Genomic DNA, 15,083 nt, shown 5'->3' with positions numbered 1-15,083 from the left:
TCCACGCTACAGAGGTCAGCAAGACACGAGCCCCCCTGGCACACACACCCATCCTTAGGTCTGCTCTGAACACGTATCTCTCCAATGTGGGACCTTGAAGCAACATATATATATATATATATACACATACACACAAAGTAGGCCTACATACTGTACTCACATGTGCAAACATTCACAAGCTCTCACATGCTCCTCCTACAGACTCACACACACACTGTAACACACACTCTTCCCCTCAGAAGGACACATTGAAAATCAACGTGCATCTAGTTAACATGTATTATCACCTCCTGGAAATTCAAATGAAGTTCTACTGTATGACTGAAGTCCTCACCCAATAGAGAGTGACCACTGTAACAGACACACTACTGTACTTTAACAGCTACTCACTCTAGAATGGAGCGATGGTTCTTGTCGATACAGCTGGGCAGATAGAACAGTGGCACCCATTGAGGCTGTGTGGAGGGTTGACAGTGACTGTATAACAATTATCCACTCACCACAAGCTATTTCAACAAACAAGCAAGATTTGTCTCAATAGCTAAATTGTTCCATCTTTAAAAGCCTATATAAGGCATATAGGCTATGGATTCTTCAGAAATGTGTGACAGTGCTTGTAAAGACTTAACAAATGTGCAATAAAGCCTGCACAAGTAGTTTCTTTAAATTGGGTCTGTAAAATGTTTTATTGGATTTAGAGTATAGTGATAATCACATGCTGAAAAGACAGGATTTAATACTAGACTGATGAATAAGATATTCATCAGCACTTGCCTGTTATTGCTGAATTAATACAGTAGCCGTGTAAACAAATGCCATATTGAGGGTTGAGAGGACTGGGTTTTATGAGGTCAGCAATGTGATCATCATCAACCCGTTACACACACACACACACACACACACACACACACACACTGTAAATACATACATATTCACCGACATACACACACACGCACCCAACACGTAATGGTTGACCCGCTCCAGCGATCCTCATCCCAGCAATCTGTGTACCCTAAACTTATCCCCTGCTGGGGCCAGACAGACAGACAATACTGAGCCAAGTACAGAGAGAGCCTTTGGGGTGCGTCCGTCCACACACACTCTTCTGAATTGATGTGGCCTAACATGAAATTAGGCTACACACACACTTATTTTCAAATGAATAGACATTTAAACTTGAAAGATTTAAAAGTGACAGAATAAAAATAGTCAAATATAATATTCTATATCACAGGAATCTAAACTGTGTGTAAATAATGCACAACTACTTGACAACAAGTGCAAATATGTGACTAAATGCTTCCGGCGTCATTCTTATTGGCCGAGAGGGCGAAACTCTACAGGTGAATTCACAAGGTTATAAACGTTGGTTGCTCCATACGTAGCAAAGGTACAGCCACCCGATAACCCCCTCATGACCGTAAAACTCCTAAAATATATATGTATTACAAATACCTACAGCATATTCTTGGGATGCAGCGGGTTAAGATACAGCGATACGGTATGCTAAAAGTTACAGTCTGTAATGGTAAAACAAACTACAGTTGACTTACTCCGAAATGTTCGCCCTTGCCTGGATACACAGCCACTCTTCCGCCTCCTTTCACAGGCATTCTGCGTTGTAAAAGTTGTGAAACACTGTGGCCTTATGTTAAACCGTAAAACAAGTGTCTTAATTATGGCTTGTAGAACTGGTATCTCTTAAAATATACCCTATCCTAGTCTCTAAAATGGAACATGGCTTGTGACTGCGGTCCTAAAAGACTTCCCTAGCTCGTTGCAATTCCTCCGGCGTCAACTCCCGAGATCCTTTAAAATTATTGCTGTGATATCGATGGGAACCGAAACGTTCTTACCAACAACTGGGGTGTATTCTATCCGTCAATGTTTCTTAAACGTAAGCAAACGGAACGAAACGGGGAGGGACCTAACTGAATTTGTCCAATACAAACTCTCGTTTAAGTTGCGAAACGAAACGTTGTACAACTGTTTAGCGGAATAAATGCACCTCAGAGGAGACTTTGAACTCAGTTAGCCTACTTTATGAATACCGAGATGAAATTGAGGGCTCTACTAATGTTGCCCATTTCTATATCAATTTCAATGGTCGTCTACAAACGGATTGAATGACTGACAATTTTATGGGCTATTTTGTGCAATCTTATTCCGACATAGGAACGTTTTGTACCTATTTTGTACGATAATATTGTATTCAACCCCCTCTGCCAGAGTGGACTCTTCCGGATTGGACACATTGATTTAACTGTTCTCTAAAAGTTAACAAAAAACAACCCGGTATTTACTTACAGAAAGTCAAATTCTAAGAATGAATTGGGGGCCTTGAACGCCTAGTGTAATAGTAGAGTTTCAATAAATACGTATTTTTTTATGATAAAACATAGTGATCTGTCCTCTGTCTATCTAATACAGCACAACGGGAGAATAGTTAATATTGCCAGCTTCTGCATTATAATGAAAATATATAATTCAAAAAGGTTAAACTAAATCCTGTAAGGCAGACAGTCTTATTGAACTCTAATTTTCCCTCCAGAATGGATGAATAGAATATATCCTGCACAATTCATGCATCTTTGGAATGCAGGGTTGCGACAATACTTTTAAGCAAACTGGAGTCTGCATTTGATTCTAAAACTGTTATTTATCTCCACAGCTACAGTGATGGCGCCAGAGGGGATGGCTGCCGTCTTATCAGCTCTTAACCAGCTCTTTCGAGATGTTCGTAACTTGTTTTGTACATAATGTTGCTGCTACCGTCTCTTATGACTGAAAAGTGCTTCTGGATATCAGAACTGCGATTACTCAACTCAGATTAGACAAAGAGCTTTTCTTCAATGAGTCAGACGGGAGGGATATACTACAGACACCCGACCAGGCCCAGATCCTGGTCATTCGCTGGAGAAGGAAACAGAGATTTCACGGAAAAAGATCAGGATGCCTTGTGAGGATCAGGCGAGGAGTGGCTAATCTTCCTTTGCCTTCCGTCCTGCTAGCTAAGGTTCAATTGCTGGAAAATAAATGTGACGAACTGAAAGCACATGTATCCTACCAACGGGACATTGAAAACTGTAATATCTTATGTTTTACCGAGTCGTGGCTGAACAACGACATTAAGAACATACAGCTGGAGGGTTAAACACTCTATCGGCAGGATAGAACAGCAGCCTCTGGTAAGACACGAGGGAGGGGCCTATGCATATATGTAAACAACAACTGGTGCATGATATCTAGTGGCCGGGGACTTTAATGCATGAAATCTTAAAACAGTTCTACCTCATTTCTATCAGCGTGTTAAATGTGCAACCAGAGGGGGAAAGAAATTCTAGATAGTCCGCACACAGAGACGCGTACAAAGCTCTCCCTCGCCCTCCATGTGGCAAATCTGACCATAATTCTATCCTCCTGATTCCTGCTTACAAGCAAAAATGTAAGCGGGAAGCACCAGTGGCTCAGTCTATAAAATAGTGGTCAGATAAAACAAATGCTAAACTACAGGACTGTTTTGCTAGTACAGACTGGGAATATGTTCAGGGATTCTTCCGATGGCATTGAGGAGTACACCACATCAGTCACTGGCTTTATCAATAAGTGCATCGAGGACATCATTCCCACAGTGACTGTACGTACATACCCCAACCAGAAGCCATGAATTACAGGCAACATTCGCACTGAGCTAAAGGGTGGAGCTGCCGCTTTCAAGGAGCGGGACTCTAACCCGGAAGCTTATAAGAAATCCCGCCATGCCCTCCGACGAACCATCAAACAGGCAAAGCATCAATACAGGACTAAGATTGAATCGTACTACACTGGCTCCGACGCTTGTTGGATGTGGCAGGGCTTGCAAACTATTACAGACTACAAAGGGATGCACAGACGAAAGCTGTCCAGTGACACGAGCCTACCAGACGAGCGAAATAACTTCTATGCTCGCTTCGAGGCAAATAACACTGAAACATGCATGAGAGCACCAACTGTTCCGGACGACAGTGTGAACACGCTCTCCACAGCCGATGTGATTAAGACCTTTTAAACAGGTCAACATTCACAAGGCGGCAGGGCCAGACGTATTACCAGGACATGTACTCTGAGCATGCGCTGACCAACTGTAAGTGAGCAGCAGGTAGCCTAGTGGTTAGAGTGTTGGACTAGTAACCAAAAGGTTGCAAGATTGAATCTCCGAGCTGACAAGGTAAAAATGTGTTGTTCTTCCCCTGAACAAGGCAGTTAACCCACTGTTCCTAGGCCGTCATTGAAAATAAGAATTTGTTCTTAACTGCTGTATATAGCCTGTCTTTTTACTGTTGTTTTATTTCTTTACTTACCCATTGTTCACATAACACATTTTTGCCATATTGGTTAGAGCCTGTAAGTAAGCATTTCACTGTAAGGTCTGTTGTATTCTGCGCACGTGACAAATAAGCTTTGATTTGAAGTGTCTTGACTGACATTTTCAACCTCTCCCTGTCTGAGTCTGTAATACCAACATGTTTTAAGTAGACCACCAGAGCCACTTTGCCCAAGGACACTAAGGTAACCTGCCTAAATGACTACCGACCCGTAGCACTCATGTCTGTGGCCATGAAATGCTTTGAAAGGCAGGTCATGGCTCACATCAACACCATCATCCCAGAAACCCCAGACCCACTCCAATTTGTATACCCCACCAAAAGATCCACAAATGATGCAATCTCTATTGCACTCCACACTGCTCTTTCACACCTGGACAAAAGGAACACCTATGTGAGAATGATATTCATTGACTACAGCTCAGCGTTCAACACCATAGTTCCCTCAAAGCTCATCACTAAGCTAAGGACCCTGGGACTAAACACCTCTCTCTGCAACTGGTTCCTGGACTTCCTAACAGGCCACCTCCAGGTGGTAAGGGTAGGTAACAACACATCCGCCACGCTGATCCTCAACACGGGGGCCCTTCAGGGATGCGTGCTCAGTCCCCTCCTGTACTCCCTGTTCACTCATGACTGCATGACCAGGCACAACTCCAACACCATCATTAAGTTTGCTGATGACACAACAGTGGTAGGCCTGATCACAGACAACGATGAGACAGCCTATAGGGAGGAGGTCAGAGACCTGTGGTGCAAGGATAACAACCTCTCCCTCAACGTGATCAAGACAAAGGAGATGATTGTGGAATACAGGAAAAGGAGGACCGAGCACACCCCCATTCTCATCAACGGGACTGTAGTGGAGCAGGTTGAGAGCTTCAAGTTCCTTGTCATCCACATCACCAACACACTAACATGGTCCAAGCACACCAAGACAGTCGTGAAGAGTGCACGACAAAACCTATTTCCCCCCAGGAGACTGAAAAGATTTGGCATGGGTCCTCAGATCCTCAAAAGGTTTAACAGCTGCACCATCGAGAGCATCCTGACGGGTTTCATCACTGCCTGATATGGAAACTGCTCAGCCTCCGACCACAAGTTACTACAGAGGGTAGTGCGTATGGCCCAGTACATCCCCGGGGCCAAGCTTCGTGCCATCCAGGACCTCTATACCAGGTGGTGTCAGAGGAAGGCCCTAAACATTGTCAAAGACTCCAGCCACCCTAGTCATAGACTGTTCTCTCTGCTACCACATGGCAAGAACAGCGAAATAAACAAAGAGAAACGACAGTCATCAATCCGGAAAATTTGAAGAACTTTGAAAGTGCAGCCGCAAAAATCATCAAGCGCTATGATGAAACTGGCTCTCATGAGCACCGCCACTCCAATTGCATCCCAAATAAATGCTTCACAGAGTTCAAATAACAGACACTTTTGTCCAAAGCAACTTAGTCATGCGTGCATACATTTTACTTATGGGTGGTCCCAGGAATCAAACTCACAATCCTGGCGTTGCAAGCGTCAAAGCGCCATGCTCTATCAACGTGGTGTATGGTCTCAGTATGCACTGCTCTCCACCCTTGCAATACACACAGAACTGTGTGTGTGTGTGTGTGTGTGTGTGTGTGTGTGTGTGTGCGCAACGTGTGTGTGTGTGTGTAGTAATAAGCTAGTCTTGACTGGCCATGCTTGAGAGAAATGACAGACTGCTGTCGTAGGAGTCTGCTTTAACTGCCAAACAGATGTCAGTACAGTACAAGAGACAGACATGTTTCTCTCTAATAAATCCTCTGTGTTAGCTGTGGGTATTGAAACATGTGTCTGAGGGGGTAATGTGTGTATTGTGTTAGTGACCTCTAGAGGTAAGGTTAGGACTTGAAGGGAGCTCACAGAGCATGCTGTAGGGCAGGGTTATACAAATCTTACCCTACATCGAAAGCGTTCCACAGGGATGCTGGCCCATGTTGATTCCAATGCTTCCCACAGTTGTATCAAGTTGGCTAGACGTATTTGGGTGTTGAACCATTCTTTATACACACGTGAAACTGTTGAGCGTGAAACACCCAGCAGCGTTGCAGTTCTTGACACAAACCGGTGCGCCTGACACCGCCTACCATACCACAATCAAAGACACTTAAATATTTTGTCTTGCCCATTCACCCTCTGAGTGGCACACATGCCTAATCCATGTCTCAATTGTCTTAAGGCTTAAAAATCCTTCTTTAACCTGTGTCCTCCCCTTCATCTACACATGTTTCAAGTGGATTTAACAAGTGACATCAATAAGGGATCATGGATTCACCTGGTCAGTTTAGGTCATGGAAAAATCTCTTCTTAATGTTTTGTTCACTCAGTGTAGAATATCTGTGTGGGGAAAAATAGATAAGCTATTACAGACATTTGCAAGATTTGAGAATGTATTTATATGTCACCGGTAAAATTGTAAATTATCTGCTATAATGGCTCCCTTATCAGTCCAGTCAATGCATCATTCATTCAATGTGCTGCAACATTGTATGCATTCCTTTATCCACCTGACGAAAAACAATACCAGACAACTTTGAAGCGTTTGAATATTCAGGCATACATTATAAGATTCAAAATCAAATTTAGGATCCAGATGTCTGCCTGTCATAGTAGTAGATAGACAGCTGCTGGTTTATAAATCAGCATAAGGACGTTATTTACACCTTAATGTTATCATGCATCACAACACACAAACACACACACACAGAGATGTATCTCTCTGTGATTTAAGACAGAGGAGGAGTAATCATGAGCCCTTATTACCTTAGCAAACAGTAAGTTGATTACAGGAGAGGAAGTGTGTATATGTGTGTGTGTTTGTGCATGTGTGCGTGTGTGTGACTCACATCATTAACGGATCATGCCTTTTAAATTCATTAGAGAGCATTTAATATGCAGAGCCTCATATAATACACACACTGATAGATGAAAATAGCTATGTATAAATATGGGTGGTAATATGTTACATGAGAGAGAGGTTGTCTGAAATGTTAAATAAACATGTGATGGAGAGACACTGTCTACAGCAGGTTTTTACAACTGGTGGCCTGTTAGCCGAATTTGGCCCTCGGGTGGTTTTATTTGGCCCCACAAGTTTTCTGAGAAAAAAAATGTATATTTTTAACATTTTTAGAATTAGACATTTTCATTGCTGGTCATAGAAGACTGTAAAAACACCAGGAAATCAACTCCAATTGATTTTAATTTTGGAAATCAGTGCGAAATCTGTATTCCCATAAGGCAATTTTCAGTCCACAAATGACTGGTAATTATGTTCCGGCTCCCCCGACCATCCGCTCAAGAAAAAAATAGTCTCGTGGCTGAATCACGTTGATTATCCCTGGTCTACAGCATGTAAAATAAATAGATACTGTCCCAGATAAAATAGGATGAAGCTACTCCACATTATTGTTGTGTTTTTGTTCTGTCAGGTGTTTTGAAACAGTTAACAAACAGAACCATGCCACACTGCAGCAGCAGAAGAGCCCGATGCAAATACAGCCTGGTCTTCTGTTCCCGCTCAGTACAATAAACATTCTATTGATTAGCAAATGTAAATGCCGTGTTGTGTTAGTTGGGGTGTTTTGCTGTGTTTTGTCTGTCCCACAGACAGAGCACAGGGAGTTTGGGGTGTCGGTTATCTGGGACATGCTAATTAAGGGGGATAAATAGAAGGCAGAGTGATCCCAGGGGAGAGTAGAGGAGCACAGAGCAGCCATCAGCGAGTCACCCTGCCCTTCATCTCATCTCTACTCGAGTGAGAGGGGGAATGAGAGAGAGAGGATATTCAGAGGCACAGAGTAGAGAGGGTTGAGCATTAGAGAAAAAAACCCAGATGAATCATGTAAACGATATGATTAATCAACACTCTGCTGTAATTACACAAACACTGTTAATCAACAGTCACAGATGATGACATCCAACCTGTCACGGTGCTGCTCAATTTGGCACAACTCACCCCTCAGGTAAATTATTTTCAAAGCACATGGGATCATACACAGAAAAGTTTGGCTAAATACCATTCTTTAGTGTCTTTTGTGACCTTAAAGAGCACAGAAAGAGGAGGACTGGCCTCTTCACTGAGCATAGCAGCCATTTCTGATTGACAGTTGGAGGGTTTCTCATAACTCCTACAGCAGGCTGTGTCCCAAATGGTACCCTATTCTCTATATAGTGCACTACTTTTGATTAGCGCCCTATGTGGTGAATCGGTGGCATTTGAGACACAGCCCTCTAGTCCCCTCAAACAGCCCTCTCCCCTCTCACCAGGGGCAGAGTAAACCTTCTCTCTGAGCCAGCCTGACAGTATTACTGATGAAATATGCGTCGGTATGCACAGAGATAGGGGGGAGAGAGAGAGAGCAGAGAGACTGGGGGAGACAGAGAGAGAAAGATAAATAGAGATAGGAGAGAGGGGGGGGACAGAAAGAGAGAAAGAGAAAGGGAAAGATAAAAAGAGAGAGTGGGGACAGAGAAAGAGAGAGCATAAGAAGCGTGTGCCTTCCATATTACGCAGCCCTGAGCGAAGAGATGAATAAGTTATCGGCTTTAAAAAGTGCAGTCGGACCGACCAGGCCTGGCCAGAAATAGCCACAAACATCCTCCAATCAAATAGGAAGTGGATCCAACCGACAGATCCAGAAAGGGGGGAAAAGGTTAAGTTTAGGAAAAGGGCTAGCAAACTGCCACTCAGAAGCCATTCAAAAATCTTTTGGCTATATATACACTCACACTGCCAATCAAATACAATCATCACGATGTCCCTCTCTCAGGTCTCTGTCCAGTCAGTGAACACCTGGGTTGAAAGTCCAACAAACGTCTCAATTATGATGACAAGCTGTCAGTGAGCATGTTTAAATGGTGTTATTGATTTACTGTAAAGTACATGAAGTTGCATCCCACTGCTGTCAGTGTGAAATTACCATTAGTCAGGGAAAGGAAACTAGAGGGTACAGTACCGCAGTTGAACACTAGAGGGTAGGCTCCAAGCTTCACAACACGTTTGGTATGTGCAGACCTCCAATACTATCAAATCAGTCAGGCAAAAATGTTGTGTGGACATAAAAAGTATCTTACTGTATGACCGACCACGCAACTACAACTTTGTTAAATGTCAAAATCATCCCACAACATTATGATAGGCATATGGGCAATATATACAAACACCATTCAAAGAGGACTGTATAGCTACAATCCTAATTGTGTTCTCTGTTACTGTACTGTAGATTACAAGGTGCTGCTGTAGCTGCATATGGACCCAGTAATGACATGCAAATCACAGTTCCACACAGTCCTGTGGGATTCAACCATATTGTCTGCAGTCTGTTGGTTCTTTTTAATAAAAGACAACGAGGTGTGGTGCTGTAACAGTCACAGGGGGCTCGCTACTTCTGTACTGTAATCTGCATCAATAAAACCTTTGAAATGCATTCTGAGCGATCGGGACTGCAGGAGTCAGTGGACACAGTGTGTGTGCATGTGTGTATGTGTGTAATGTGTATACGCGTGTGTGTGTGTCTGTGTGTGCATGTGTGGTGTGTACAGAAGACTGCAACAGATGTAGGATCTTCATTTGAGCCAGTTTGCTACTGCACGACAATAATCCTGCATTAACAGGAAATGTGAATTATTATGTGGATTATAATTAATGGACATTGTTGTAGGGGTTGATGCATTTTTCATAAGGGAAAATCAAGTCAGACATTTCTAAGTGGAAATTACAAACTTCAGAAGTGTTTTTTAAAACCTCAAATACACTACAAGTTTTAAATTGCATTGCAGGAAAGTTCTCCAGCAACAGGGTGATCAAATGAAGATCCTACATCTGTAAATCAATGGTGTTCAAGTTTGGGGTGCTGCAGACCAATATGGATACCGGAGTATGGCTGAGTTGGTGTTTCGAAAGGAGTGGGTGTATGGAAAGAGAATCAGCTAAGTTGGCAGATTTGTTCTCACTCAAGACCCTTTTGCGTGGCAGACTGGGCTGCGTGGCGAGTCGAATGTCAGTGCAGCGGTTGTGTATGGAGAGGCTTGCAGACCTAAGGTGCTACCCATTGGGCAACTATCACAGTGTCGCCAGTAGTAATGTGGCAATATTTTTCCCTCCCATGATTTTATTTCAGGTAGGATAGCAGCCTACACAAGAAATAACTAATAACTAACAGGCCACAGAATAAATAACAATTTGCCGGGGCCTGGACTCTTCAAGGTGTCGAAAGCATTCCCTAGGGATGCTGGTCCATGTTGGCTCCAATGCTTCCCACAGTTGTGTCAAGTTGGCTGGTGGACCATTCTTCATGCACACTGGAAACTGTTGAGCATGAAAAACTCAGCAGCGTTGCAGTTCTTGACACAAACCTACTACCATACCCCATTCAAAGGCACTTACATTTTTTGTCTTGCCCGTTCACCCTCTGAATGGCACACAAACACAATCCATGTCTCAATTGTCTCAAGGCTTAAAAATCCTTCATTAACCAGTCTCCTCCCCTTCATCTCCACTGATTGAAGTGGATTTAACAAGTGACATCAATAAGGGATCACAGCTTTCACCTGGATTCACCTGGTCAGCCTATGTTATGGAAAGAGCAGGTGTTCTTAATAATTTGTATACTCAGTGTACATGCAGTCTACTCAATCGAGAGGGCATGAACGGCAATAACACCGGGACAGTGTCCTGCTTGCAAAGCACTACTGTCCCGCAACGGCATGGGAAGTAGATACCAAGTAGCCAATATCAGGGCGACAGTCACATAAGCACACAAATACAAAGCAAACAAGCAACAGTAATCAGTACTGTTAATAAAAAATAAACAATAGTCAGTTTTATTAACTATTATTTATTAACACAGTACGACTCAGACTCATCGTCTGGCTTCAAAATAGAAGTCCATACTCTCGCGGTATGGTAGTTGGGTGGTAAGAAATGGTGGGAAAAAAATACCTTTTCAATACACCCACTCCTTTCCACACTTCCCTACTTTCCTCATGTCCCACCCACTCGCCCATACTCTGGTTGCCATATTGGGCTGCAGCTACCCTCTTCTCATGGTGTTCCCAATCTGCTAAATGGTGTTCTAATGTTGCCGGGGAGGGTCGCCCATTGACAACTCCATTGATCCAGTGAGCAGTACCTCTTTCTTTCTTTCTGCCTTCCCTCTTTTCTTTTTTTCCTTCCCTTCAGAGAGTCTGACTTTGTTTTTGAGGTTGTTTTAAAACCGTCTGCCAAGATTTTATTTGTGAAAAAAAATGTCCCTTCGGGATCTGCTGAGCAATCTTTCTGATTAAAAAGTGTTTGATTAAAATCTATACACGCAGTACTGGAGAAACAAATGCTAAAACCACAGCAGCTGATGTATTGCACTCATAGTTATAGCTTACAGTTATGGATAGTAGGAAAACAAGATGAGAGGAAAGAGGAAGAGACAGGGTTTGGGTCTAGGAGGATGAGAAAGAGGGAGGAGGGGGAAGAGTATGTGTAAAATGTAAAGTGTACTTAGAAAGAGGTCAGGCTCCTTGACTTTTTCTACATTTTGTTATGTTACAGCCTTATTCTAAAATGAATTAAATTGTTGTTTTTTTCCTCATCAATCTACACACAATAACCCATAATGACAAAGCAAAAACAGGTTTGTAGACATTTTTAGCAAAAACTGAAATATCACATTTACATAAGTATTCAGACACTTTACTCAGTACTTTGTTGACGCACCTTTGGCAGCGATTACAGCATTGTGTCTTCGTGGGTATGACGCTACAAGCTTGGCACACCTGTATTTAGGGAGTTTCTCCCATTCTTCTCTGCAGATCCTCTCAGGCTCTGTCAGTTTGGATGGGGAGCGTCGCGGCACAGCTATATTCAGGTTTCTCCAGAGATGTTCGATCGAGTTCATGTACGGGCTCTGGCTGGGCCACTCAAGGACATTCAGAGACTTGCCCCGAAGCCACTCCTGTGTTGTCTTGGCTGTGTGCTTAGGGTCGTTATCCTGTTGGAAGGTGAACCTTCACCCCAGTCTGAGGTCCTGAGCACTCTGGAGCAGGTTTTCATCAAGGATCTCTCTTTACTTTGCTCCGTTCATCTTTCCCTCGATCCTGGCTAGTCTCTCAGTCCCTGCCACTGAAAACATCCTCACAGCACAATGCTGCCACCACCATGCCTCACCGTAAGGACGGTGACAGGTTTCCTCCAGATGTGATGCTTGGCATTCAGGCCAAAGAGTTCAATCTTGGTTTCATCAGACCAGAGAATATGAAAGTCCTTTAGGTGCCTTTTGGCAAAAAGTGGGCTGCCATGTGCCATTTACCGAGGAGTGGCTTCCTTCTTGCCACTCTACCATAAAGGCCTGATTGGTGAAGTGCTGCAGAGATGATGTCCTTTTGGAATCAAATAAATAACATTTTATTGGTTACACACACACACGTGTTTAGCAGATGTTATTGCGGGTGTACCGAAATGCTTGTTCTGTCATCTCCACAGAGGAACTCTGGAGCTCTGTCAGAGTACCATCGGTTTCTTGGTCACCTCCCTGACCAAGTCCCTTCAGTTTGGCTGGACGGCCAGCTCTAGGAAGAGTCTTGGTGGTTCCAAACTTCTTCCATTTAATAACGATGGAGGGCACTGTTTTCTTGGGGACCTTCAATGCTGCAGACATTTTTTGGTACACTTCCCCAGATCTGTGCCTCGAGACAATCCTATGGACAATTCCTTCGACCAAATGGCTTGGTTTTTACTCTGACATGCACTGTCAACTGTGGGACCTTTATATAGACAGGTGTGTTCCTTTCCAAATTATGTTAAATCAATTGAATTTACCATAAATGGACTCCAATCAAGTTGTAGAAACATCTCAAGGATGATCAATGGAAACAGGATGCACCTGAGCTCAATTTCGAGTCTCATAGCAAAGGGTCTTGTATACTTATACTTGTATAAAGTATTTTATACATTTGTTAATTTCTAAAAACCTGTTTTCGCTTTGTTGTTATGGGGTATAGTGTATGGACTGATGAGGGAAAAACGTAATTGTAGATTAAGGCTGTAACGTAACAAAATGTGGAAAAAGTCAAGAGGTCGGAATTCTCTCCGCATTCACTGTATACATACGCATATGCATGGCTGTAAGTGTTTTGGATAAAAACATCTTCTAAAGGGCATTTTTTATTATTTTTAATAGGATGAGAGGGTAGAGGAGGAAGAGGTGGAGGAGATAGAAAAGGGTCGAAGGAGTTGGAGAGGGATGAGAAAGAGGAAAGAAGGTCACCTCAGTGATTATTTTGTTAATTACTCTTAATTAAATAAAAATGTGTGTTGTCAGGCCTCCCAGCATCGTAGCTCACTTGTAAGAGAGGGCTGCAGAGGTGGCTTCTGAGAAGAGGCCCTGCAGGGAACTCTGGGTAAATCTTTCTGTGAAGGGGGCGAAGAACTAACAGAGGCTCATTCTGATCTTTTTTTCCACTAATTGGTCCTTTGACCAATCACATCAGATCTTTTTCAGAGCTGATCTGTATGGTTAAAAAAAGGATCAAAGTTTGGCTGCCTGTCTAAACTCAGCCAGAGACTCGCACGCACACACGCACAGAGAGAGAGAGAGAGAGACTGGAGGAGACACACAACCTTCCAAAACACTCCACTACCAGAGCCAGGGCACCTTGTCCAAGGGCACCATTAATGCATTTAAAACAATGACTTTTTTCCATGTCTTTCAGTCTCTCTGTCTCGGCAGATCAGGAGACAATCAAACAATATGTCATCTGAAGGACACATTTTGTAACATTACTCTTACAGGATACATCTACGGAATAAACTTGTTTATGTCACCTTTATTTAACCAGGTAGGCTAGTTGAGAACAAGTTCTCATTTACAACTGCGACCTGGCCAAGATAAAGCAAAGCAGTGCGACAGAAACAACAACATAGAGTTACACATGGAATAAACAAGCGTATAGTCAATAACACAATAGAAAAAAAGTCTATATACAGTGTGTGCAAATGGCATGAGGAGGTAAGGCAATAAATAGGCCATAGTAGCAAAGTAATTACAATTTAGGAGATTAACACTGGAGTGATAGATGATGGTGTGTAAGTAGTGATACTGGTGTGCAAAAGAGCAGCAAAGTAAATAAAAACAATATGGGGATGAGGTAGGTAGATTGGGTGGGCTATTTACAGATGGACTATGTACAGCTGCAGCGATCGGTTAGCTGCTCAGATAGCTGATGTTTAAAGTTAGTGAGGGAAATGTAAGTCTCCAGCTTCAGCGATTTTTGCAATTCGTTCCAGTCACTGGCAGCAGAGAGGCGTTGGCTTTGGGGATGATCAGTGAGATATACCTGCTGGAGCGTGTGCTACGGGTGGGTGTTGTTATCGTGACCAGTGAGCTGAGATAAGGCGGAGCTTTACCTAGCATAGACTTATAGATGACCTGGAGCCGGTGGGTCTGGTGACAAATATGTAGCGAGGGCCAGTCGACTAGAGCATACAGGTCGCAGTGGTGGGTGGTATAAGGGGCTTTGGTAACAAAATGAATGGCACTGTGATAGACTACACCCAATTTGCTGAGTGTTGTATGGAGTGTTGTATGCCATTGAAGCTCGTTTGGAGGTTAGTTAACACAGTGTCCAAAGAAGGGCTAGATGTATACAGAATGGTGTCGTCTGCGTAGAGGTGGATCAGGGAATCACCCGCAGCAA

General features: G+C 43.2%; 1 protein-coding gene across 1 annotated transcript in view; it reads right to left on the bottom strand.

Annotated features, from left to right (window-relative positions):
* LOC110526042 (tight junction protein ZO-2) overlaps window positions 1–1,886 on the bottom strand; it is a 114,209-nt gene extending 112,323 nt beyond the window's left edge. The window contains exon 1 of the mRNA XM_036980247.1: window positions 1,554–1,886. Coding sequence (XP_036836142.1) covers window positions 1,554–1,613 — 60 coding nt within the window. The 5' untranslated portion in view covers window positions 1,614–1,886. The remainder of the gene's footprint in view (window positions 1–1,553) is intronic.
* Window positions 1,887–15,083: the final 13,197 nt, after the last annotated feature.

This window comes from Oncorhynchus mykiss, chromosome 6 (genome assembly GCF_013265735.2).
Source record: "Oncorhynchus mykiss isolate Arlee chromosome 6, USDA_OmykA_1.1, whole genome shotgun sequence".
NCBI lineage: Eukaryota > Metazoa > Chordata > Actinopteri > Salmoniformes > Salmonidae > Oncorhynchus > Oncorhynchus mykiss.
The sequence above is the reverse complement of the archived record's forward strand: the minus strand, read 5'-3'. Positions and strand labels throughout refer to the sequence as shown.